The sequence below is a fragment of the Scyliorhinus torazame genome, chromosome 7 (genome assembly GCF_047496885.1).
Source record: "Scyliorhinus torazame isolate Kashiwa2021f chromosome 7, sScyTor2.1, whole genome shotgun sequence".
NCBI classification, from domain to species: Eukaryota; Metazoa; Chordata; class Chondrichthyes; order Carcharhiniformes; family Scyliorhinidae; genus Scyliorhinus; species Scyliorhinus torazame.
The window spans coordinates 221,763,349-221,787,511 of record NC_092713.1 but is presented as its reverse complement, the minus strand read 5'-3'; the positions used below and the strand labels follow the sequence as shown (position 1 = coordinate 221,787,511).

At 52.7% G+C, this 24,163-nt stretch overlaps 1 protein-coding gene and 1 long non-coding RNA gene across 3 annotated transcripts in view; one reads left to right on the top strand and one right to left on the bottom strand.

Annotated features, from left to right (window-relative positions):
• Window positions 1-21,645, top strand: part of bnip1b (BCL2 interacting protein 1b) — a 30,414-nt gene extending 8,769 nt beyond the window's left edge. For both annotated transcript variants that reach the window (XM_072512085.1, XM_072512086.1), the window contains exons 4-6: window positions 4,489-4,593; window positions 11,339-11,457; window positions 19,571-21,645. In XM_072512085.1, the coding sequence (XP_072368186.1) occupies window positions 4,489-4,593; window positions 11,339-11,457; window positions 19,571-19,767 (421 nt within the window). In that variant the 3' untranslated portion in view covers window positions 19,768-21,645. The remainder of the gene's footprint in view (window positions 1-4,488; window positions 4,594-11,338; window positions 11,458-19,570) is intronic.
• Window positions 1-24,163, bottom strand: part of LOC140426857 (uncharacterized) — a 92,000-nt gene that overhangs the window by 2,412 nt on the left and 65,425 nt on the right. The window lies entirely within an intron of this gene.

Sequence of the window (24,163 nt, the reverse complement as noted above, 5' to 3'; positions counted from 1 at the left end):
CGCCCGCCTCCCCCTCTCTCCGCCCGCCTCCCCCTCTCTCCGCCCGCCTCCCCCTCTCTCCGCCCGCCTCCCCCTCTCTCCGCCCGCCTCCCCCTCTCTCCGCCCGCCTCCCCCTCTCTCCGCCCGCCTCCCCCTCTCTCCGCCCGCCTCCCCCTCTCTCCGCCCGCCTCCCCCTCGCTCTCTCGCTCTCGCTCTTGCTCTCTCGCTCTCTGGCTCTCTGGCTCTCTCGCTCTCTGTCTCTCGCTCTCTGTCTCTCGCTCTCTGTCTCTCGCGCTCTCTGTCTCTCGCGCTCTCTGTCTCTCGCTCTCTGTCTCTCTCGCTCTCTGTCTCTCTCGCTCTCTGTCTCTCTCGCTCTCTGTCTCTCGCGCTCTCTGTCTCTCGCTCTCTGTCTCTCGCGCTCACTGTCTCTCGCTCTCTGTCTCTCGCTCTCTGTCTCTCGCTCTCTGTCTCTCGCTCTCTGTCTCTCGCTCTCTGTCTCTCGCTCTCTGTCTCTCGCTCTCTGTCTCTCGCTCTCTGTCTCTCGCTCCCTGTCTCTCGCTCCCTGTCTCTCGCTCCCTGTCTCTCGCTCCCTGTCTCTCGCTCCCTGTCTCTCGCTCCCTGTCTCTCGCTCCCTGTCTCTCGCTCCCTGTCTCTCGCTCCCTGTCTCTCGCTCCCTGTCTCTCGCTCCCTGTCTCTCGCTCCCTGTCTCTCGCTCCCTGTCTCTCGCTCCCTGTCTCTCGCTCCCTGTCTCTCGCTCCCTGTCTCTCGCTCCCTGTCTCTCGCTCCCTGTCCTCTCGCTCCCTGCCTCTCGCTCCCTGCCTCTCGCTCCCTGCCTCTCGCTCCCTGCCTCTCGCTCCCTGCCTCTCGCTCCCTGCCTCTCGCTCCCTGCCTCTCGCTCCCTGCCTCTCGCTCCCTGCCTCTCGCTCCCTGCCTCTCGCTCCCTGCCTCTCGCTCCCTGCCTCTCGCTCCCTGCCTCTCGCTCCCTGCCTCTCGCTCCCTGCCTCTCGCTCCCTGCCTCTCGCTCCCTGCCTCTCGCTCCCTGCCTCTCGCTCCCTGCCTCTCGCTCCCTGCCTCTCGCTCCCTGCCTCTCGCTCCCTGCCTCTCGCTCCCTGCCTCTCGCTCCCTGCCTCTCGCTCCCTGCCTCTCGCTCCCTGCCTCTCGCTCCCTGCCTCTCGCTCCCTGCCTCTCGCTCCCTGCCTCTCGCTCCCTGCCTCTCGCTCCCTGCCTCTCGCTCCCTGCCTCTCGCTCCCTGCCTCTCGCTCCCTGCCTCTCGCTCCCTGCCTCTCGCTCCCTGCCTCTCGCTCCCTGCCTCTCGCTCCCTGCCTCTCGCTCCCTGCCTCTCGCTCCCTGCCTCTCGCTCCCTGCCTCTCGCTCCCTGCCTCTCGCTCCCTGCCTCTCGCTCCCTGCCTCTCGCTCCCTGCCTCTCGCTCCCTGCCTCTCGCTCCCTGCCTCTCGCTCCCTGCCTCTCGCTCCCTGCCTCTCGCTCCCTGCCTCTCGCTCCCTGCCTCTCGCTCCCTGCCTCTCGCTCCCTGCCTCTCGCTCCCTGCCTCTCGCTCCCTGCCTCTCGCTCCCTGCCTCTCGCTCCCTGCCTCTCGCTCCCTGCCTCTCGCTCCCTGCCTCTCGCTCCCTGCCTCTCGCTCCCTGCCTCTCGCTCCCTGCCTCTCGCTCCCTGCCTCTCGCTCCCTGCCTCTCGCTCCCTGCCTCTCGCTCCCTGCCTCTCGCTCCCTGCCTCTCGCTCCCTGCCTCTCGCTCCCTGCCTCTCGCTCCCTGCCTCTCGCTCCCTGCCTCTCGCTCCCTGCCTCTCGCTCCCTGCCTCTCGCTCCCTGCCTCTCGCTCCCTGCCTCTCGCTCCCTGCCTCTCGCTCCCTGCCTCTCGCTCCCTGCCTCTCGCTCCCTGCCTCTCGCTCCCTGCCTCTCGCTCCCTGCCTCTCGCTCCCTGCCTCTCGCTCCCTGCCTCTCGCTCCCTGCCTCTCGCTCCCTGCCTCTCGCTCCCTGCCTCTCGCTCCCTGCCTCTCGCTCCCTGCCTCTCGCTCCCTGCCTCTCGCTCCCTGCCTCTCGCTCCCTGCCTCTCGCTCCCTGCCTCTCGCTCCCTGCCTCTCGCTCCCTGCCTCTCGCTCCCTGCCTCTCGCTCCCTGCCTCTCGCTCCCTGCCTCTCGCTCCCTGCCTCTCGCTCCCTGCCTCTCGCTCCCTGCCTCTCGCTCCCTGCCTCTCGCTCCCTGCCTCTCGCTCCCTGCCTCTCGCTCCCTGCCTCTCGCTCCCTGCCTCTCGCTCCCTGCCTCTCGCTCCCTGCCTCTCGCTCCCTGCCTCTCGCTCCCTGCCTCTCGCTCCCTGCCTCTCGCTCCCTGCCTCTCGCTCCCTGCCTCTCGCTCCCTGCCTCTCGCTCCCTGCCTCTCGCTCCCTGCCTCTCGCTCCCTGCCTCTCGCTCCCTGCCTCTCGCTCCCTGCCTCTCGCTCCCTGCCTCTCGCTCCCTGCCTCTCGCTCCCTGCCTCTCGCTCCCTGCCTCTCGCTCCCTGCCTCTCGCTCCCTGCCTCTCGCTCCCTGCCTCTCGCTCCCTGCCTCTCGCTCCCTGCCTCTCGCTCCCTGCCTCTCGCTCCCTGCCTCTCGCTCCCTGCCTCTCGCTCCCTGCCTCTCGCTCCCTGCCTCTCGCTCCCTGCCTCTCGCTCCCTGCCTCTCGCTCCCTGCCTCTCGCTCCCTGCCTCTCGCTCCCTGCCTCTCGCTCCCTGCCTCTCGCTCCCTGCCTCTCGCTCCCTGCCTCTCGCTCCCTGCCTCTCGCTCCCTGCCTCTCGCTCCCTGCCTCTCGCTCCCTGCCTCTCGCTCCCTGCCTCTCGCTCCCTGCCTCTCGCTCCCTGCCTCTCGCTCCCTGCCTCTCGCTCCCTGCCTCTCGCTCCCTGCCTCTCGCTCCCTGCCTCTCGCTCCCTGCCTCTCGCTCCCTGCCTCTCGCTCCCTGCCTCTCGCTCCCTGCCTCTCGCTCCCTGCCTCTCGCTCCCTGCCTCTCGCTCCCTGCCTCTCGCTCCCTGCCTCTCGCTCCCTGCCTCTCGCTCCCTGCCTCTCGCTCCCTGCCTCTCGCTCCCTGCCTCTCGCTCCCTGCCTCTCGCTCCCTGCCTCTCGCTCCCTGCCTCTCGCTCCCTGCCTCTCGCTCCCTGCCTCTCGCTCCCTGCCTCTCGCTCCCTGCCTCTCGCTCCCTGCCTCTCGCTCCCTGCCTCTCGCTCCCTGCCTCTCGCTCCCTGCCTCTCGCTCCCTGCCTCTCGCTCCCTGCCTCTCGCTCCCTGCCTCTCGCTCCCTGCCTCTCGCTCCCTGCCTCTCGCTCCCTGCCTCTCGCTCCCTGCCTCTCGCTCCCTGCCTCTCGCTCCCTGCCTCTCGCTCCCTGCCTCTCGCTCCCTGCCTCTCGCTCCCTGCCTCTCGCTCCCTGCCTCTCGCTCCCTGCCTCTCGCTCCCTGCCTCTCGCTCCCTGCCTCTCGCTCCCTGCCTCTCGCTCCCTGCCTCTCGCTCCCTGCCTCTCGCTCCCTGCCTCTCGCTCCCTGCCTCTCGCTCCCTGCCTCTCGCTCCCTGCCTCTCGCTCCCTGCCTCTCGCTCCCTGCCTCTCGCTCCCTGCCTCTCGCTCCCTGCCTCTCGCTCCCTGCCTCTCGCTCCCTGCCTCTCGCTCCCTGCCTCTCGCTCCCTGCCTCTCGCTCCCTGCCTCTCGCTCCCTGCCTCTCGCTCCCTGCCTCTCGCTCCCTGCCTCTCGCTCCCTGCCTCTCGCTCCCTGCCTCTCGCTCCCTGCCTCTCGCTCCCTGCCTCTCGCTCCCTGCCTCTCGCTCCCTGCCTCTCGCTCCCTGCCTCTCGCTCCCTGCCTCTCGCTCCCTGCCTCTCGCTCCCTGCCTCTCGCTCCCTGCCTCTCGCTCCCTGCCTCTCGCTCCCTGCCTCTCGCTCCCTGCCTCTCGCTCCCTGCCTCTCGCTCCCTGCCTCCCGCTCCCTGCCTCTCGCTCCCTGCCTCTCGCTCCCTGCCTCCCGCTCCCTGCCTCTCGCTCCCTGCCTCCCGCTCCCTGCCTCCCGCTCCCTGCCTCCCGCTCCCTGCCTCTCGCTCCCTGCCTCTCGCTCCCTGCCTCCCGCTCCCTGCCTCCCGCTCCCTGCCTCCCGCTCCCTGCCTCTCGCTCCCTGCCTCCCGCTCCCTGCCTCCCGCTCTCTGTCTCTCTCTGTCTCTCTCTCTCTGTGTCTGTCTGTCTCTGTCTCTGTCTGTGACTGTCTGTCTCTGTCTGCCTCTCTCTCTCTCTGTCTGTCTCTGTCTGCCTCTCTCTCTCTCTGTCTGTCTCTGTCTGCCTCTCTCTGTCTGCCTCTCTGCCTCTTCCTCTCGTCTGCACTGAAGTACGCACTCTCTCCACACTCCCGGTGTTTACACTCTGTAGACAATGCACTCTATTTACAACTTGCAACCATCTTGAATGGCAAGTCTCAAACAAGCCAGAAACATTGCTTTGGGAAGAATGTGTAGATAATTGTTAAAAGGAATTGTTCATTGCCTCCTTCTTTAAAGCAACCAAACAGCTTGGCGGAAAGCAAATCTGGCCTGCAAGCTTGCCATCGACAATTATGAAAAAGATGAATTGCTGCAAAATGGAGATTCTTCAATTCGACAACGGTAAGTTATGTATATTTTTTAATGCATATTATATAGTTTTACAGCATTATTATAACTCAGTGCATTGTAGTTGTCTGTGAAAATAATTATTAATCTGTGTTTTAGGATGGCTTGATATGCTACAATTCAGGGGTAGGATCTTTATATTATCGCTTAACTAAACCCTCAGAATGTCCCAATTATTTCCTCAAAGTACATGGAGAGTTCCAGAAGTGCAGAGTTTGGGTGATTAGATAGGTGAATACAAATGTGATTTGTGGAATCCCCCTTCTGTGGTATAACCCTCACTACATGAATTGTAGGTAAGGATCATTGGTGAAGACGCCTATTGAATATTCTGTGTGGTTTTCCCACACTGGTCCTTTTAAAAGGATTTGGAGAAGAAGAAACATATCCCTAAAGCCCTAAATAATAGAACTTTGAACATGATGCTTCTTTGACTCTGGCTGTGTAGGAGCCATTGTGTTCTGTTCTACAAATTTTAATTCTTAACGTCTAAGTAATTGTGCTGTTGTGTGCTTGTTTCTCTCTTCCTTCCATTGTGATATACTACAGTAAAATGATGAGTTCTGAACCTTTGGATATTTATGCGCATATATAACTGAAATGACAGAGGAATTTCTTTACTAATTAAGCTTTTTTTTAAAAAAAATATTTTATTGAAAATTTTTGGTCAACCATCACAGTACATTGTGTATCCTTTACACAATAATATAACAGTATAAATAATAATGACCTGTTTTATAAACAAAGAATAAATAATATATAACAAAAACTAAAACTAAATGGCAACTGCCTTGTCTCAGATAAACACTCTCCAAAAATATGATTTAAACAGTCCAATATACAATTATTTATAGCAACGACCTATACATATTATACATATATATTAACAACCCTGAGATTCCTTCTGGTTCCTCCCCCCCCCCCCCCCCTCCCCGGGCTGCTGCTGCTGTCGTCTTCTTTTCCATTCCCTCTATCTCTCTGTGAGGTATTCGACGAACGGTTGCCACCGCCTGGTGAACCCTTGAGCCGATCCCCTTAGGACGAACTTAATCCGTTCCAGCTTTATAAACCCTGCCATGTCATTTATCCAGGTCTCCACCCCCGGGGGCTTGGCTTCCTTCCACATCAACAGTATCCTGCGCCGGGCTACTAGGGACACAAAGGCCAAAACATCGGCCTCTCTCGCCTCCTGCACTCCCGGCTCTTGTGCAACCCCAAATATAGCCAACCCCCAGCTTGGTTCGACCTGGACCCCCACTACTTTCGAAAGCACCTTTGTCACCCCCCACCCAGAACCCCTGTAGTGCCAGACATGACCAGAACATGTGGGTGTGATTCGCTGGGCTTCTCGAGCATCTCGCACACCTATCCTCTACCCCAAATAATTTACTGAGCCGTGCTCCAGTCATATGCGCCCTGTGTAACACCTTAAATTGAATCAGGCTTAGCCTGGCACACGAGGACGATGAGTTTACCCTACTTAGGGCATCCACCCACAGCCCCTCCTCAATCTCCTCCCCCAGCTCTTCTTCCCATTTCCCTTTCAGCTCATCGACCATAATCTCCCCCTCGTCCCTCATTTCCCTATATATATCTGACACCTTACCGTCCCCCACCCATGTCTTTGAGATCACTCTGTCCTGCACCTCATGCGTCGGGAGCTGCGGGAATTCCCTCACCTGTTGCCTCGCAAAAGCCCTCAGTTGCATATACCGGAATGCATTCCCTTGAGGCAACCCATATTTCTCGGTCAGCGCTCCCAGACTTGCGAACTTCCCATCCACAAACAGATCTTTCAGTTGCGTTACTCCTGCTCTTTGCCATATTCCAAATCCCCCATCCATTCTCCCCGGGGCAAACCTATGGTTATTTCTTATCGGGGACCCCACCAAGGCTCCCGTCTTTCCCCTATGCCGTCTCCACTGTCCCCAAATTTTCAAAGTCGCCACCACCACCGGGCTTGTGGTGTATTTCTTCGGTGAGAACGGCAATGGGGCCGTCACCATAGCTTGTAGGCTAGTCCCCCTACAGGACGCCCTCTCCAATCTCTTCCACGCTGCTCCCTCCTCTTCTCCCATCCACTTACTCACCATTGAGATATTGGCGGCCCAGTAGTACTCACTTAGGCTTGGTAGTGCCAGCCCCCCCCTATCCCTACTACGCTGTAAGAATCCCTTCCTCACTCTCGGGGTCTTCCCGGCCCACACAAAACTCATGATACTCTTTTCGATCCTTTTGAAAAAAGCCTTCGTGATCACCACCGGGAGGCACTGAAACACAAAGAGGAATCTCGGGAGGACTACCATTTTAACCGCCTGCACCCTCCCTGCCAGTGACAGGGATACCATGTCCCATCTCTTGAAGTCCTCCTCCATTTGTTCCACCAATCGCGTTAAATTTAACCTATGCAATGTACCCCAATTCTTGGCTATCTGGATCCCCAAGTAACGAAAGTCCCTTGTTACCTTCCTCAGCGGAAAGTCCTCTATTTCTCTGCTCTGCTCCCCTGGATGCACCACAAACAACTCACTTTTCCCCATGTTCAGTTTATATCCTGAGAATTCTCCAAACTCCCGAAGTGTCCGCATTATCTCTGGCATCCCCTCCGCCGGGTCCGCTACATATAACAACAAATCATCCGCATACAGAGATACCTGGTGTTCTTCTCCTCCTCTAAGTACTCACCTCCACTTCTTGGAACCCCTCAATGCTATTGCCAGGGGCTCAATCGCCAGTGCAAACAATAATGGGGACAGAGGGCATCCCTGCCTTGTCCCTCTATGGAGCCGAAAGTATGCAGATCCCCGTCCATTTGTGACCACACTCGCCACTGGGGCCCTATACAACAGCTGCACCCATCCAACATACTCACCTCCAAAACCAAATCTCCTCAGCACCTCCCACAGCTAATCCCACTCCACTCTATCAAATGCTTTCTCGGCATCCATCGCCGCCACTATCTCTGCTTCCCCCTCTGGTGGGGGCATCATCATTACCCCTAGCAGCCTCCGTATATTCGTATTCAGCTGTCTCCCCTTCACAAACCCAGTTTGGTCCTCATGGACCACCCTCGGGACACAATCCTCTATCCTCATTGCCATTACCTTGGCCAGAATCTTAGCGTCTACATTTAGGAGGGAAATAGGTCTATAGGACCCGCATTGCAGCGGGTCCTGTTCCTTCTTTAGGAGAAGCGATATCGTTGCCTCAGACATAGTCGGGGGCAGCTGTCCCCTTTCCTTTGCCTCATTAAAGGTCCTCATCAGTAGCGGGGCGAGCAAGTCCACATATTTCCTGTAAAATTCAACTGGGAATCCATCCGGTCCCGGAGCCTTCCCCGCCTGCATGCTCCTAATTCCTTTCACTACTTCCTCTATTTCAATCTGTGCTCCCAGTCCCACCCTTTCCTGCTCCTCCATCTTGGGAAATTCCAGCCGGTCCAGAAAGCCCATCATTCTCTCCCTCACATCCGGGGGTTGAGCTTCGTATAATTTTTTATAAAATGCCTTGAACACTCCATTCACTCTCTCCGCTCCCCGCTCCATCTCTCCTTCCTCATCCCTCACTCCCCCTATTTCCCTCGCTGCTCCCCTTTTCCTCAATTGGTGGGCCAGCAACCTGCTCGCCTTCTCCCCATATTCGTACTGTACACCCTGTGCCTTCCTCCACTGTGCCTCTGCAGTACCCGTTGTCAGCAAGTCAAATTCTACGTGTAGCCTTTGCCTTTCCCTGTACAGTACCTCCTCCGGTGCCTCCGCATATTGCCTGTCCACCCTCAGAAGTTCTTGCAGCAACCGCTCCCGTTCCCTACTCTCCTGCTTTCCTTTATGTGCCCTTATTGATATCAGCTCCCCTCTAACCACTGCCTTCAGCGCCTCCCAGACCACTCCCACCTGGACCTCCCCATTATCATTGAGTTCCAAGTACTTTTCAATGCACCCCCTCACCCTTAGACACACCCCCTCATCTGCCATTAGTCCCATGTCCATTCTCCAGGGTGGGCGCCCTTCTGTTTCCTCCCCTATCTCCAAGTCCGAGCGTGATCCGAAATTGCTATAGCCGTATACTCCGTTCCCCTCACCTTCGGGATCAACGCCCTTCCCAAAACAAAAAAGTCTATTCGCGAATAGACTTTGTGGACATAGGAGAAAACGAAAACTCCTTACTCCTAGGTCTGCTAAATCTCCACGGGTCTACTCCTCCCATCTGCTCCATAAAATCTTTAAGCACCTTGGCTGCTGCCGGCCTCCTTCCAGTCCTGGACCTCGACCTGTCCAGCCCTGGTTCCAACACCGTATTGAAATCTCCCCCCATTACCAACTTTCCCACCTCTAGGTCCGGGATGCGTCCTAGCATACGCCTCATAAAATTGGCATCATCCCAGTTCGGGGCATATACGTTTACCAAAACCACCGTCTCCCCCTGTAGTTTGCCACTCACCATCACGTATCTGCCCCCGCTATCCGCCACTATAGTCTTTGCCTCAAACATTACCCGCTTCTCCACTAATATAGCCACCCCCCTGTTTTTCGCATCTAGCCCCGAATGGAACACCTGCCCCACCCAACCTTTGCGTAGTCTCACCTGGTCTATCAGTTTCAAGTGTGTTTCCTGTAACATAACCACGTCTGCGGTGTGTGAGTACCCGTGCCCTCTTTATCGGCCCGTTCAGCCCTCTCACGTTCCACGTGATCAGCCGGGTTGGGGGGCTTTATACCCCCCCCCCCCCTTGTCGATTAGCCATCCCCTTTTTCCAGCTCCTCACCCGGTTCCCACGCAGCTGTGTCCCCCCCCCAGGCGGTGTCCCCCCGCCCATCCCACCCCATGCCAGCTCCCCCCTCTCCCCAGCAGCAGCAGCCCAATAATTCCCCCCTCCCACTGCTAGATCCCCCACTAGCGTAGTTACACCCCCCATGTTGCTCCCAGAAGTCAGCAAACTCTGGCCGACCTCGGCTTCCCCCCGTGACCTCGGCTCGCACCGTGCGACGCCCCCTCCTTCCTGCTTCCCTATTCCCACCATGATTATAGTAGCGCGGGAACCGAGCCCGCGCTTCTCCCTTGGCCCCGCCCCCAATGGCCAACGCCCCATCTCCTCCACCTCCTTTCCTCCCCCACCACCTCCTGTGGAAGAGAGAAAAGTTACCACATCGCAGGATTAATAACATAAAACTCCTCTTCCCCCCACTTTTTACCCCCCTCTTCGCCCCCCATACTCACCCCACCACTTTGTTTCAAACGTTCTTTTTTTTAATAACCCGCTCATTCCAATTTTTCTTCCACGATAAAAGTCCACGCCTCATCCGCCGTCTCGAAGTAGTGGTGCCTCCCTTGTTATGTGACCCACAGTCTTGCCGGTTACAGCATTCCGAACTTTTTGTGAAGCACTGCCTTGGCCCGATTAAAGCTTGCCCTCCTTCTCGCCACCTCCGCACTCCAGTCTTGGTATACGCGGATCACCGCGTTCTCCCACTTACTGCTCCGAGTTTTCTTTGCCCATCTAAGGACCATCTCTCTATCCTTAAAACGGAGGAATCTCACCACTATGGCTCTAACTTTCTCCTGCTCTCGGTCCTCGCGCCATCACTCGGTATGCTCCCTCCACCTCCAGCGGACCCGCCGGGGCCTCCGCTCCCATTAACGAGTGCAGCATCGTGCTCACATATGCCCCGACGTCCGCTCCCTCCGCACCTTCAGGAAGACCAAGAATCCTTAGGTTGTTCCTCCTCGCGTTGTTCTCCAGCGCCTCCAGCCTTTCCACACATCGTTTATGGTGTGCCTCGTGCATCTCCGTCTTCACCACCAGGCCCTGTATGTCGTCCTCATTCTTGGCAGCCTTTGCCTTCACGACCCGAAGCTCCCGCTCCTGGGTCTTTTGCTCCTCCTTTAGCCCTTCGATCGCCTGTAATATCGGGGCCAACAGCTCCTTCTTCATTTCCTTTTTGAGTTCTTCCACGCAGCGTTTCAAAAACTCGTGTTGTTCAGGGCCCCATATTAAACTGCCACCTTCCGACGCCATCTTGGTTTTTGCTTGCCTTCCTTGCCGCTGCTCTAAAGGATCCACCGCAGTCCGGCCACCTTCCTCTCCTTTTTTCATCCGTATCCAGGGGGGATTCCCTTCTGGTTCACCGCACAGTACTTTTAGCCGTTAAAATTGCCGTTGGGGCTCTTATTAAGAGCCCAAAAGTCCGTTCCACCGGGAGCTGCCGAAACGTGCGACTCAGCTGGTCATCGCCGCACCCGGAACCTAATTAAGCTTTTTGAAGATAATTCTGTTCAGTCTTTATGAAAATGAGAAAACAACTGCTTCGTTGGCTTTTCAAATAAAAAAAATAAAAATGCTTAAGCATTAACTTCAAAAATTATATATTGCTAGCTGCCAATGATTATTGGGGGAAAACGTGGAAGTAGATCCCCATTTGCAGTTGTTGTCCTGCCTGAAATTCAGAGTGTTGAAACGTGACAGCTGAAGAAAAACTCCTCATGTGTTATGAACAAAAAAAAATTAATCTGTCGTGACTTTTAAATTCCATGTATACTTTTGGATTTTGTCCAAAACAAGCTCTGTGTAACACAGGGCTTCTTGTGAGTATTGCTCTCTTTTCTATCACAGTTTAGAAACTATGATCAAACTGTCCAGGATACTTTTGCATTTCCCATCGAAATGCAACCAAACAAACGATGAAGAAAGACAACAGAAACAAACTGCTTCTGAAATGGACTAAGTTCTCTTGGGTTTCAGAAAGATGACCAAGGAAGGTTTGGTACAGACTGCAAGCAGCATTACAGAGAGTTTGATGAGTATCAGTAGGATGATGTCACAACAAGTGCAGCAGAGTGAAGAGTCGGTGCAGACGCTAGGTAAGGTTGAAGTAGTGTATATAAATCTCAGTCCTCCGTTGTAAATTATTCTTACCACACAAATGAATGATTTTTAAAAATCTTTTTATTCTTCTCATTTTCATCAAATAAATGACAAAAGAAAACCAACAATCCGCCAAACAGCATCCCCTTCAGTATACAAACCCAATCGAGTATACAAACCCAATCATCACTCATGCATTTCTCTCTTTCTCCCCCCCCCCCCCCCCCCCCCCCAGCCAAGCCGAGGTTCAGGGCAGAGGGGAGGGTCAAAGTTGATTTGGCAAGGTGGGATAGTTTCTTTCCGTCACTGGCAGGTCAGATGTAGGCTATTAAAATGAATGTGCTGCCGCAATTTTTGTTTTTATTCCAGTGCTTGTTGGTCTTTTTCCCGAAGGAGTTCTTCAAGGAAGTGGCTAAGCTGATCACCTTGTTTGGTGGAGGGGGTGGGAGGAGGGGGGGGGGGGGGGGGAGGGAAGGGGGTGGGAGGGAAGGGGGGGTGGGAGGAGGGAAGGGGGGGGGGAGGGAAGGGGGGTGGGGGGGAAGGGGGGTGGGAGGGAAAGGGGGGGAGGGAGGTAGCCAGGGTTAGGAAGGTACTTCTGCAGAGAGGGCAGCAAGCAGAGGAGTTGGGCCTCCCGAATTTATTGTATTGCCATTGGGTGGCGAATGCGAAAAGGTGAGGAATTGTGTTGGAGCGGGGGGGGGGGTGAGAGGAAGAGAGAGAGAGTATGGGAGTCCAGTGATGGTGGCAGTACTTTTAAGCTGGGGGCTGGGTCAGGGGAGATGCAGATTCGGGGGAACCATAGGTTTGAGCCAAGTTGGACGGGAGGTTTTGGAGATGGAAGGAGAGGGGGGTCAGGGTATTAAAAGACCCGTTCCTGAAAACTTCCGGGTGCGGCTATGCTGAGGTAAGTCGCACGTTCGGCAGGTCCCGCAAGAAACGGACTTTTGGGCTCTTTTGAGGGGCCCCAACGGCAATTGTACGACGGTTCCCAGTGTGGGAGGGTGACAGTGTGGCTCCCCTGGCTCTGTATGGATTGGACGAGGAGTGGAGCAGTCAAGAAAATGATTTTAGTGCAGTGAAAAGTGTGAGGGAGGAGAAGCAAGATAGCGGCGGGTGGAGACCAAGCAGCGTGGGTGCTATGGTCGCAGGAGCAGCAGGCGTTCCTCAAACGCTGCTTTGTGGAGCTGAAGGCAGAACTGCTAGAGCTGATGAAGGCGTCGATCGACAAGGTGGTGGAGACCCAGAAGGCCCAAGGGGCGGCGATCCGGGTGGTGTGGCAAAAAGCCTCGGAGAACGAGGATGAGATCTTGGGCCAGGCGGTGAAGGTGGAGGCGCTGCACGAGAAGTGGCAAGAAAAATTTGAGGACATGGAGAATCGGTCGAGGAGGAAGAATCTCCGGATTCTGGATCTCCCGGAGGGAGTGGAGGGGTCTGATGCCAGGGCGTATGTGGTCATGATGCCCGACGTGCTGATGGGCGCGGGAGCTTTCCCGAGGCCCCTGGAGCTGGACGGGCTCATCGAGTCCTGGCGAGGAGGCCCAAGGCCAACGAGCTGCCAAGGGCGGTAATGGTGCGGTTCCACTGCTTTGTGGACAGGGAGTGTGTCCTGAGATGGGCCAAAAAAGAACGGAGCAGCAGGTGGGAGAACATAGAGATCCGAATATACTAGGACTGGAGCGCGGAGGTGGCCAAGTAGAGGGCCGGCTTCAACCGGGCTAAGGCGGTTCTACATCGGAAGGGGGTGAAGTTTGGGATGCTGCAGCCGGCGTGATTGTGGGTCACGTTTCAGGATCGGCACCACTACTTCGAGACGCCGGAGGAGGCGTGGGCCTTTATCCAAACTAAAAAGTTGGACTCGAACTGAGGGTTTGATGGGAGGGGGTGCCTAGGGGGGGTTACTGTGTTTTGGGGGATGCTCTGTTCTGTTTTCTTTGGTGCTGGGTGGGGTTGGGCGAAATGGTTCGAAGTGGGGCTGTGTGATGTGGGCGTCAGTGTTGGAAGGACAGGGCCCCGCGGGGGAGGGGTTGGAGGCCCGAGGATGGGGAGTTGAGACAAGGCCGCAAAAAGGGAGCTGCGCCAGAGGGGGCGGGGCCAGCTTGGATGGAAAGCGCGGGCTTTCTCCCGCGCTGGGGAAGGAAGGGGGCGGGCCCGGGGGGAATGGCGGTGCTGGAGAGGAGCACACGCTGATTGCCAGGGGAAGGTGGAGAGATTCTCACATGGGGGGGGGGGGGGGGGGTCGATGGAGAAGCCGGGGTCAACAGGAGTCAGCTGCCTTACAGGAGTGCCATGAGGGGAGCAAAACGGCTAGAGGAGGATCCAGCTGGGAGGGTGGGGGGGTGGGAACTGGGTTGCTGCTGCATTGGCCAAACGGGAGCTGGAGCTAGGAGAGAGAGTCGGGGCGGGGGTCCGCCGCCTGGGGGAATGGAGGGTGCGGGAGGCGCGGGCACGTGGCTGGCCTAAAAAGGGAGATGGCTAGTCGGCAGGGGGAGGGGGGGGAGGGCGGGAAGCCTCCTGACCCGGCTGATAACTTGGAACGTGAGGGGCCTGAACGGGTCGGTCAAGAGGGCCCGTGTGTTCGCGCACCTAAACGGACTGAAGGCAGATGTGGTTATGCTCCAGGAGACGCATTTGAAGGTGGCAGATCAGGTTAGGCTGAGAAAGGGGTGGGTAGGGCAGTCTTTCACTCGGGGTTGGACGCGAAGAATAGAGGGGTTCTGGTGGGGCAGCGAGTGTCGTTTGAGGCGCTGAACATTGTGGCAGATAATGGAGGTCGGTACGTGATGGTGAGTGGTAGGTTGCAGGGGGTGCGGGTGGTATTGGTGAACGTATATGCCCCGAATTGGGATGATTCCGGATTTATGAAGCGCATGTTGGGTCGGATTCCGGATTTGGAGGCTGGGAGCCTGATAATGGGGGGGTACTTCAACACGGTGCTGGACCCAGCACTGGACCGTTCTAGGTCCAGGAGGGGTAAGAGGCCGGCTGCGGCCAAGGTGCTTAGGGGGTTTATGGACCTGATGGAGGGAGTGGATCCATGGAGGTTTGCCAGGCCGGTGGTCAGGGAATTTTCCTTTTTTTCCCACGTCCATAAAGCCTACTCCCGGATAGATTTTTTCAGCGTGAGTAGGGCACTAATCCCAAGAGTGGAGGGCACGGAATATTCTGCCATAGCCATTTCAGATCATGCCCCGCATTGGGTGGAGCTGGGGGCGGAGAGGGACCAGCGCCTGCTGTGGCGCCTCGATGTGGGACTGCTGGCGGATGAGGAGGTGTGCGGGCAGATTCGGGGGTGCATTGAAAGATACCTGCTGGGCCCGCTGCTAGTGAGGACTTTCAATGAGGCGAGGGAGGGGGGGACCTTGCCCCCGACAATGTCCAGAGCGCTGATCTCTTTGATCTTGAAGCAGGACAAGGACCCATTACATTGTGGATCGTACAGGCCGATCTCGCTCCTCAATGTCGATGCGAAGTTGCTGGCGAAGGTTCTGGCCACGAGAATTGAGGACTGTGTCCCGGGGGTGATTCATGAGGACCAGACGGGATTTTTGAAGGGTAGGCAGCTGAACACCAATGTGCGGAGGCTCCTTAATGTAATTATGATGCCTTTGGTGGAGGGGGAAGCGGATGTAGTGGCAGCTATGGACGCGGAGAAGGCCTTCGATAGGGTGGAGTGGGAATATCTTTGGGAGGTTCTGCGGAGGTTTGGGTTCGGGGAGGGGTTCATCAGTTGGGTTAGGCTACTATATAAAGCCCCGGTGGCGAGTGTGGCTACGAACCGGCGGAGGTCGGAGTACTTTCGGCTGTACCGGAGGATGAGGCAGGGGTGTCCCTTGTCCTCCTTGTTTGCACTGGCAACTGAGCCGCTGGCCATGGCATTGAGGGAGTCCAGGAACTGGAAGGGATTGGTTCGAGGGGGGAGAGGAATACCGGGTGTCGCTGTATGCGGACGACCTGTTGCTGTATGTTGCGATCCCAGTGGAGGGGATGGCGGAGGTCATGCGGATCCTTAGGGAGTTTGGGCACTTTTCGGGTTATAAACTTAACATGGGGAAGAGTGAGCTCTTTGTGGTGCACCCAGGAGACCAGGGAAGGGGGATAGACGAGTTTCTGCTGAAGAGGGCGGAAAGGAGCTTTCTGTACCTGGGGATCCAGGTAGCTAGGAGTTGGGGGGCCCTGCACAAGCTCAATTTGACGCGGTTGGTGGAGCAGATGGAGGAGGATTTTAAAAGATGGGATATGTTGCCACTCTCACTGGCGGGTAGGGAGCACTCGGTTAAAATGACCGTCCTTCCAAGGTTTCTCTTTGTATTTCAGTGCCTTCCCATTCTGGTCCCTAAGGCCTTTTTTAAACGGGTAAGCAGGAGCATCATGGGATTCATGTGGGAGAATAAGACCCCAAGGGTAAAAAGGGTTTTCCTGGAGCGTAGCAGGGACAGGGGACGGCTGGCATTGCCGAATCTAGGTGTCTACTACTGGGCAGCCAATGTGGCGATAATCCGTAAGTGGGTAATGGAAGGGGAGGGGGCGGCGTGGAAGAGGCTAGAGATGGCGTCCTGTGTGGGCACGAGTCTGAGGGCGCTGGTGACGGCACCGTTGCCGTTCCCGCCGACAAGGTACACCATGAATCCGGTGGTGGCGGCGACTCTGAAGATTTGGGGGCAGTGGAGGCGTTATGGGGGTGAGGTGGGGGCCTTGGTTTGGTCCCCGATTCGAGAGAACCATCGGTTCGTCCCGGGAAGGATGGATGGGGGGTTTCTGAGCTGGCATCGGGCAGGGATTAAAAGAATGGGGGACCTGTTCATTGATGGGACGTTTGCGAGCCTAGGGGCGCTGGAGGAGAGGTTTGGGCTACCCCTGGGAAACGCTTTCAGGTACATGCAAGTGAGGGCGTTCGTGAGGCAGCAGGTGAGGGAATTCCCGCTGCTTCCAGCACGCAGGATTCAGGACAGGGTGATCTCGGGGGTATGGGTTGGAGAAGGCATGGTCGCGGCGATTTACCATCAGCTGCAGACCTCGGTGGAGGAGGTAAAGGGCAAATGGGAGGAGGAGCTCGGGGTGGAGATAGATGAAGGGGTCTGTGGGCTGATGCCCTGAGTAGGGTTAATTCTTCCTCCTCTTGCACCAGGTTCAGCCTGATACAGTTTAAAGTTGTTCACCGAGTGCATATGACAGGGGCTAGGTTGAGTAGGTTCTTTGGGGTGGAGGACAGATGTGTGAGGTGCTCGGGGAGCCCAGCAAATCACGCCCATATGTTCTGGACGTGTCCGGTGCTGGATGGGTTTTGGAGGGGCTTTGCGAGGACTATGTCCAAGGTGGTGAACACCCGGGTCAAGCCGAGCTGGGGGGTAGCATTATTTGGGGCATCGGACGAGCCGGGTGTGCAGGAGACGAAAGAGGCCGGTATTCTGGCCTTTGCGCCCCTGGTAGCCTGGCGGAGGATTTTGTTACTGTGGAAGAATGCGAAGCCCCCTAGCGTGGAAGCCTGGATTAATGACATGGCAGGGTTCATCCAGCTGGCGAGGATAAAGTTTGCCTTGCGAGGGTCTGGGCAAGGGTTCTTCAGGCGGTGGCAACCGTTCCTAGACTTTCTCACGGAGCATTAGGAGGAGGTCAGCAGTAGCAGCAACCCAAGGGGGGGGGGGGGGGTTGTGTTAGGGTGGGGTGTTTCCCTATTTGTGTTTTTATTGTTATATGGGGGGTTATGGTAGTTTGGGGAAATTCTATGTATAATTCGTACGGGTTGTGTTCTTGTTTCTTTTTTCTGTTTGGGGGGGGGGGGGGGGTTTGTTGAAAATCTGTTGATAATTTGAATAAAGATATATATTTTTTAAAAAGAGGACCCTTTCCTAGGAGGTCGTTTTGCGAGGCTGGAAGAGCATAGAGCATAGAACATACAGTGCAGAAGGAGGCCATTCGGCCCATCGAGACTGCACCGACTAACTTAAGCCCTCCCTTCCACCCTATCCCCATAACCTAATAAGCCCACCTAACCTTTTTGGACACTAAGGGCAATTTATCATGGCCAATCCACCTAACCTGCACGTCTTTGGACTAAGAGTTGGGGGATAAATATGGACTGGGGCAAGGGGAAGGGTTTAGGTACCTGCCACTCTGGGACTTTGCTAGGAAAGGGGTTCAGAGCTTCCCGATAGGGCCGGCCCCCTCACTGTTGGAACAAGTACTGACGGCAGGGGGAACAGAGAAGGGGGTAGTGTCAGCGATTTACGGGAGGATTCTGGGGGAGGACAGGGTTTCCATGGAAGGGATTAAAGCCAAGTGGGAGGAGGAGTTGGGGGAGGCTATGGAAGACGGTCTGTGGTGTGAGGTGCTCCAGGGGGTGAACGCCTCAACCTCATGCGCGAGGCTGGGTCTGATGCAGCTGAAGGTTTTGTATAGGGTGGACCTCACGAGGGAGGATGTATGTTGCGCTGTGGGAGGAGCCTGCAAACCATGTACATATGTTTTGATCCTGCCCGAAGCTGGGGAAGTATTGGAGGGAGGTTTCCAAGGTCATCTCGGGGGTAGTACATGTGTGTTTGGAATCAGGGTGCCTAGAAGCCATTTTTGGGGTGTCGGGCCAGCCAGGGCTGCAGGCGGGTGCGGATGTTTCAACCTTTGCCTCGCTTATTGCCCGTAGGCGGGTCCTGTTGGGGTGGAGGTCAGCTTCTCCGCCCTGTATGATCCATGATTCCCTGCAATCCCTTTGATATATAATCTGTAGCCTGGTGCTAATAATGGTGGGTTTATATTTGACTGTTTTCGGTCAATCCAGGATAGCCAGTATTATTGAGATATCCATGTGTTGAGGTTAGTACAGGATAAGCACCTTTTGTTTTTGGCATTCTGAAGACATGAGCAAAAGTTTACAATTACTTTAAATATAGTGTTTGTATCAAAACCTTTGCTATCTGTTTAATGCACAATATATTTAACTGGTAGTTTGTAACCTGACTCCTTGTTTGGTAGTGTTATTCTTCTACCTACAGAAGTCGGAGTTGGTGTGGTCTGATGTGATATATTCCATTTAAGGTTGCGTACAGTGAGAAGGCTTCTATGTTTGACTCCCGCATCCCACTGTGGTTACCTAGATATTGGGCAGCAAAAAGCACTGCTTATGAAAGTACTCAGTGCTGAATGCAAGGAAATATTGAAAGAAAAAAACTTGGATTTATATAGCACCTTTCACATTGTAGGGATGTCCCCAAAGTGCTTCACAACCAATGAATTTGTGTTTGTTGTGTCGTAATATAGGAAAATGTGACCGTCCGTTTGCTCAGAAGGTTCCACAAACAGAAATCAGATAGATGACACAGTAACTGTTTTGATGGTATTTTCGAGTGTAAAGATCCAGGATGTAACATATTATTTACATCTCTTAATTCCTCCCTGATCGATAAATGGTATTTTGTCGAGAAAGTTAGTTGTATTGAAAGCTACAACCACCGTATTCTACCATTTTCAGCTCTAATAGGCAAGGGAGGCCTTCTAATAGTCAGGAGCAAATCAAAAACTACATTCCCACTGTTCCATTACCAGTGTAAACAATTGGTACAGAATCTATATTGAAACCCATATTTGTAGGATTTGGAAATAAATTTAATGTCAGGATTTATAAAGCTTTATTGAAAGGCAGGTGCTGCTACTCCCTATATCAGTTTTAGAACATAAACGCAATACCATATTATTTTGTTGGTCTCAAAATGAGAAGGACGTAGAACCAACCTACTGGGAAATATGTTGGGATATAGGGTTCTGTCATTTTGTCCATACATCAGTGAACTTGCTAATTGCAGTTTAGTTGGTGCATTTTGACATCAGTTGTATTGAATGTTGAGGTGCTGCAAATGTTCTGAGGATGTGATAGGACACTCTTTTTTTAGTCATTGTTTTAGTGATTATTTTTTGTTCTTGAGTGAATAGTGAATGCTTTGGTTAGTTCTCAAATGTAATGGGAGATGTCCCTTCCACTTTATTGGTTACGATTTGCCTCCTGACTTGTTTTGGTATTTACAACTTGCCTCGGTTTTTGATGCTATTTTAAAATAATCTTGTTGTTTGTCTTGCATTATATTGTTCTAATGTAAATCTTTATTTTTCCTTTTACTTCAGCAACATCTTCGAGGACTATTCAGGAAACAAATGAAGAATTTAAAAACATGACTGGCACTATTCAGCTGGGGCGCAAACTGATCACAAAGTACAATCGCAGAGAGTTGACTGACAAGCTACTTATTTTTCTTGCATTGGCTCTGTTTTTGGCAACTGTCGTGTATATTTTAAAGAAACGCCTGTTTCCTTTTTTATAGAGCTGGAATAAGAGGCATACATCGGTGGGAATTGAAATTGGGATTACTTTCAAATTTACCAGGTCATAACAAAACCAATACAAGTGCTTTATTTGCATGTGAATTGGAAGAAAACACATGAAGAGAACCTTGTAAATAATATTTTATTATTCTATGTTATAATTGGAATTTAATTGAGAAGTTAAATGACCACTAGGGCCAAGTATAACACTTTCCATCTTAATATTTTTGGTGCTTTTTTTTCCTTTGGCAGTGTGATATCAAGTGGTGGGAACATCTGCCGAAGAGTTACCTTAGAAAAGCTAGAATTTGAGATGCAATTTTTTTGTTTACGATTTCTACAATATGTATTGTCCAGCCCAGCTGAATTTTATTGGATTCTTAAAAGATGCATTATCCATGCAAACAAGTATCTTCCAATTTGCCTAAATGGGACCAATTATTTACCTTTATTGTGGAAGTTAAATGAATTTATTTTTGCAATCTCTGTTCATATTTATGTAAGTATCTCTGCCTGTTATTACAATTGTTAGAAAGTTTGCATGTTTAAAAATATGAAATAGATCCACCAGAAAATATTTTAAATACTAATATGTGGGCAACTTGGTTAATCTTATTTAACTTGTACATATAATGTTTCTTGCCTAGGGAATAGACTACAAATTTCTATTGAAAATTAGCAAATTAAAGCATGAGAAAAAGCTCTTTTTATAATAATCTTTATTGTCACAAGTATAGAATTTTCATAGAATTTACAGTGCAGAAGGAGGCCATTCGGCCCATCTAGTCTGCACCGGCTCTTGGAAAGAGCACCCTACCCAAGGTCCACACCTCCACTCTAGCCCCATAACCCAGTAACCCCACCCAACACTAAGGGCAATTTTGGACACTAAGGGCAATTTAACATGGCCAATTCACCTAACCTGCACATCTTTGGACTGTGGGAGGAAAGCGGAGCACCCAGAGGAAACCCACGCACACACTGGGATAATGTGCAGACTCCACACAGACAGTGACCCAAGCCGGGAATCGAACCTGGGACCCTGGAGCTGTGAAGCAATTGTGCTAACCACAATGCTGCCGTGCTGCCCACTGGCAGCAGTAGGCTTACATTAACACTGCAATAAAGTTAATGTGAAAAGCCCCTACTTGCCACATTCCAGCGTCTGTTCGGGTACACAGTGGGAGAATTCGGAATGTCCAATTCACCTAACAAGCATGTCTTTCGGGCCTTGTGGGAGGAAACCGGAGCACCCGGAGGAAACCCACGCAGACACGGGGAGAACGTGCAGACTCCGCACCGATAGTGACCCAAACCGAGAATTTATTGACTATGTGGTTGGACTTATTCAGGAAATCGCTTCTAATGTGTTTTATGCCCTTTTATTTCAATTGTCTTTCCTTATTTAAACTCGGATCTCTAAAAGCATCAATAAAACTTGTCCGTTTGCCTTTAAGATCAATCAAACATAAACATGAGCACTGATTCAGGATGTGGTACAGCCCAGATTCTCCCCCTAATTTTGACAGAACAATACACCTTGATTAAAGTAAGGCCATTTGGTACATACATGTCATCTCCTTGGAAAAAGCTATCCAACACTGCCTGGCCCTTTCCTTTAGACCTAAAAATGTTTCCCCTTTAAGTATTTACCCAATCCCCTTTTGAAAATTGGTTTTGAATCTGACTCCACCACCATTTCAAGCAATATATTCCTGATTATAACAGCAGGACTTAACTTCAACATGCGGAACTTCAACATGCAGATTTCATCAAGATATGCAACTATGCCACTCTTCACTAACACCAAAGTGTTTTTTCTATCCATACCCAAAACCAGACCAAAATAATAAATAAAAACTGTTGTGAAAGTACAATGTAATCTGTGTGGTACTGAGTTTTAAAGATTCGGTGCAAATTGCACTCAGGATTAGGCTGCTCTTGAATATTTTTATTGCTCATGTTTCCACAAACTTATTTGTATATCATCAAACATAATGGCCGGGATTCTGCGATTGCCGATGCCAAAATCGCATTCGGCGATTGGGTGGAGAATCCCTTTTGACGTCGAAATTGGGGAAGGCGCCTGTTTTCGTATGCCCCGCCCCCTCCAAAACTGTGTCATCGGTGAGTGTACCGCACGCCATTGGGACAGCCTCAGGACATCTCCCGAAGGCCCTCTCCCGATGCTCCACCCCCGATGGGCCGACTTCCCGGCGGCATGGATCACTTGTGATCTGAGGTTTTGTCAACCTCGCATGGTGGTTGCGGACTTATGTCCATGTCCAGTGCTGCCACAGTCTGGGGTGGGGCGTTCTGCTGGGTGGGGGGGCTTTGGGGGTCTGGTGGGGGTGGTGAGGGGGGTTACAGGGGGGGCACTATCTGGCAGGCTGGGTCCACGTGTGGCCGACGCCATGTTGTATGGTGCGACTGCTGCAGGTCATCGCCATGCGCATGCGCGGCCATAGACCCAGCAATTCTCCGGCCATATCTGCAGGGGGATTTATGTGGCGCGGCTGCTAGCCCCCCACCGGGCGGAGCATCGGTGCGGGGGGTAGCGCTGACATTTTTGTCGTAGGACTATATACTTGCTCCGGACATAACCTCAAAATCGGAGAATCCAGCCCAACATCTTCAGTGAACTAATGCAGTCAGCAGTGTTTTTGATCTTTTTTTCTTCATACAGTTGGAAGTAGTTCTGTCATAAAAATACAAACTTTTAATCGGAGTGTCCAGTCCGCTACGTACCCTGGAGTAACCCGATTTAAAAAAAACTTGTATGCTGGTCATTTTCTTAGCAAATTAAAAAAAACACTTAAAATGGCCTGTCCTTGCACCAAGAGAAAATCTTAATTTTAGGAGCATTCCTGAAGCTCAACGTGCTCAAAGTGTAAACTTTCAATGGTGATTCTTTTTGATGGAATACTAATGTCTGTCCATAGGAATAACCCTTTTCAGGAAGTATTGATTTTCAAATCAGATCAAGCTATTTGGTTTAACATACACAGCAAATAAGCTAACATGTTGGTTCTTTGAAAATGAACTTAATCAAGGGTTGCAAAAGCCACTTGTCTTCCCAGCACTGGCCTTTAGGTACGGAGAGTTCAGAAGGACAGTGCAGTAAATGTAGCAGATGAAAATAGTTTTGCTCTTTTATAAAAAAACGTTGTGGGATTTGGCAGATTTTCAAACATTATCTTTGGAATTAATTTGCTAAAAAACCAAGAAAAATATTTTTAATCAAGGTTCATTCTCTACTAAACAGAAATACACCTGACAAAAGTGACAATTAGTGATAAATTGGCATGTCCCCGCACAGGCGCCGGAATGTGGCGACTAGGGGCTTTTCACAGTAACTTCATTGAAGCCTACTTGTGACAATAAGCAATTTTCATTTCATTTAATTTCTTCTATGATATTCTATGATACATTAGTCTTTTCAGCAATCCTTTATGAGCCTGAATAATCACAAGAAGGCAAATATATAACACTACTATAGTTTTCAACAACATTGCATAGTTAAGATTATTGAACAGTGTTCCCAAAGAAAGGTCATATTTTAAATCTAACACATGTCTAGCTTTTCTGTTGCCTTGTGCATTGAATTAATGATCCTGTGCCTGAGCTAATGCAATAAAAAGTGTTCATTTGCAGCTGTTGCATTGCTTCCAGGTTATGGCCAGAACATGTTTAGTTTCAGTGTGAAGTTTATAAAGGCAACTTTAAACACCCTCAGATGCTCAGAATTGTTGCTATTGCCCCAAAGCCAAGTTTAAATTTTCAAAAATGTTAATGAAAATATTTTGGTGTGTTTACTAAGATGTGGGCTAATGGTGCCTTGGAATGATAGGAACTCTTGTCCTGCTTTGTGCTCCCAGAACTGACATTGATCACTTCCAGAGCAGCAAAGTTTGTTCTGCTGTGTTCTCTATCAATTGGCTTGAATCCAACCTCCAGACTGCCCTCTGCTGAATGAATGAAAATGATCAAAATGATGTAGCAGAGAAGGAAGTCATAAGGCCCATTATGCCTGTACCAGCTTTTTGAAAGATTAATCCAATTAGTCCCACTCCCCCTGCCCTTTGCCAATCGACTTGCAAATGGTTCTCTTTCAAGAATAACCAATGATTGAGTGGCACAGTGATTATACTGCTGCCTCACAGCACCAGGGACCCGGATCAAATCTAGCTTTGGGTAATTGTCTGTATGGAAGTTGCAATTTCTCCCCATGTCTGCATGGGTTTTCGCCAGGTGTTCCGGTTTCTTCCCACAGTCCAAAGATGTGCAGGTTAAATGGATTGGCCATGCTAAATTGTCCCTTAGTCCAAAGGTTAGGTGGGAGTTACAGGTTTACGGGGGAATGGGCCTAAGTAGGGTGCTCTTTTAGAAGGTCTG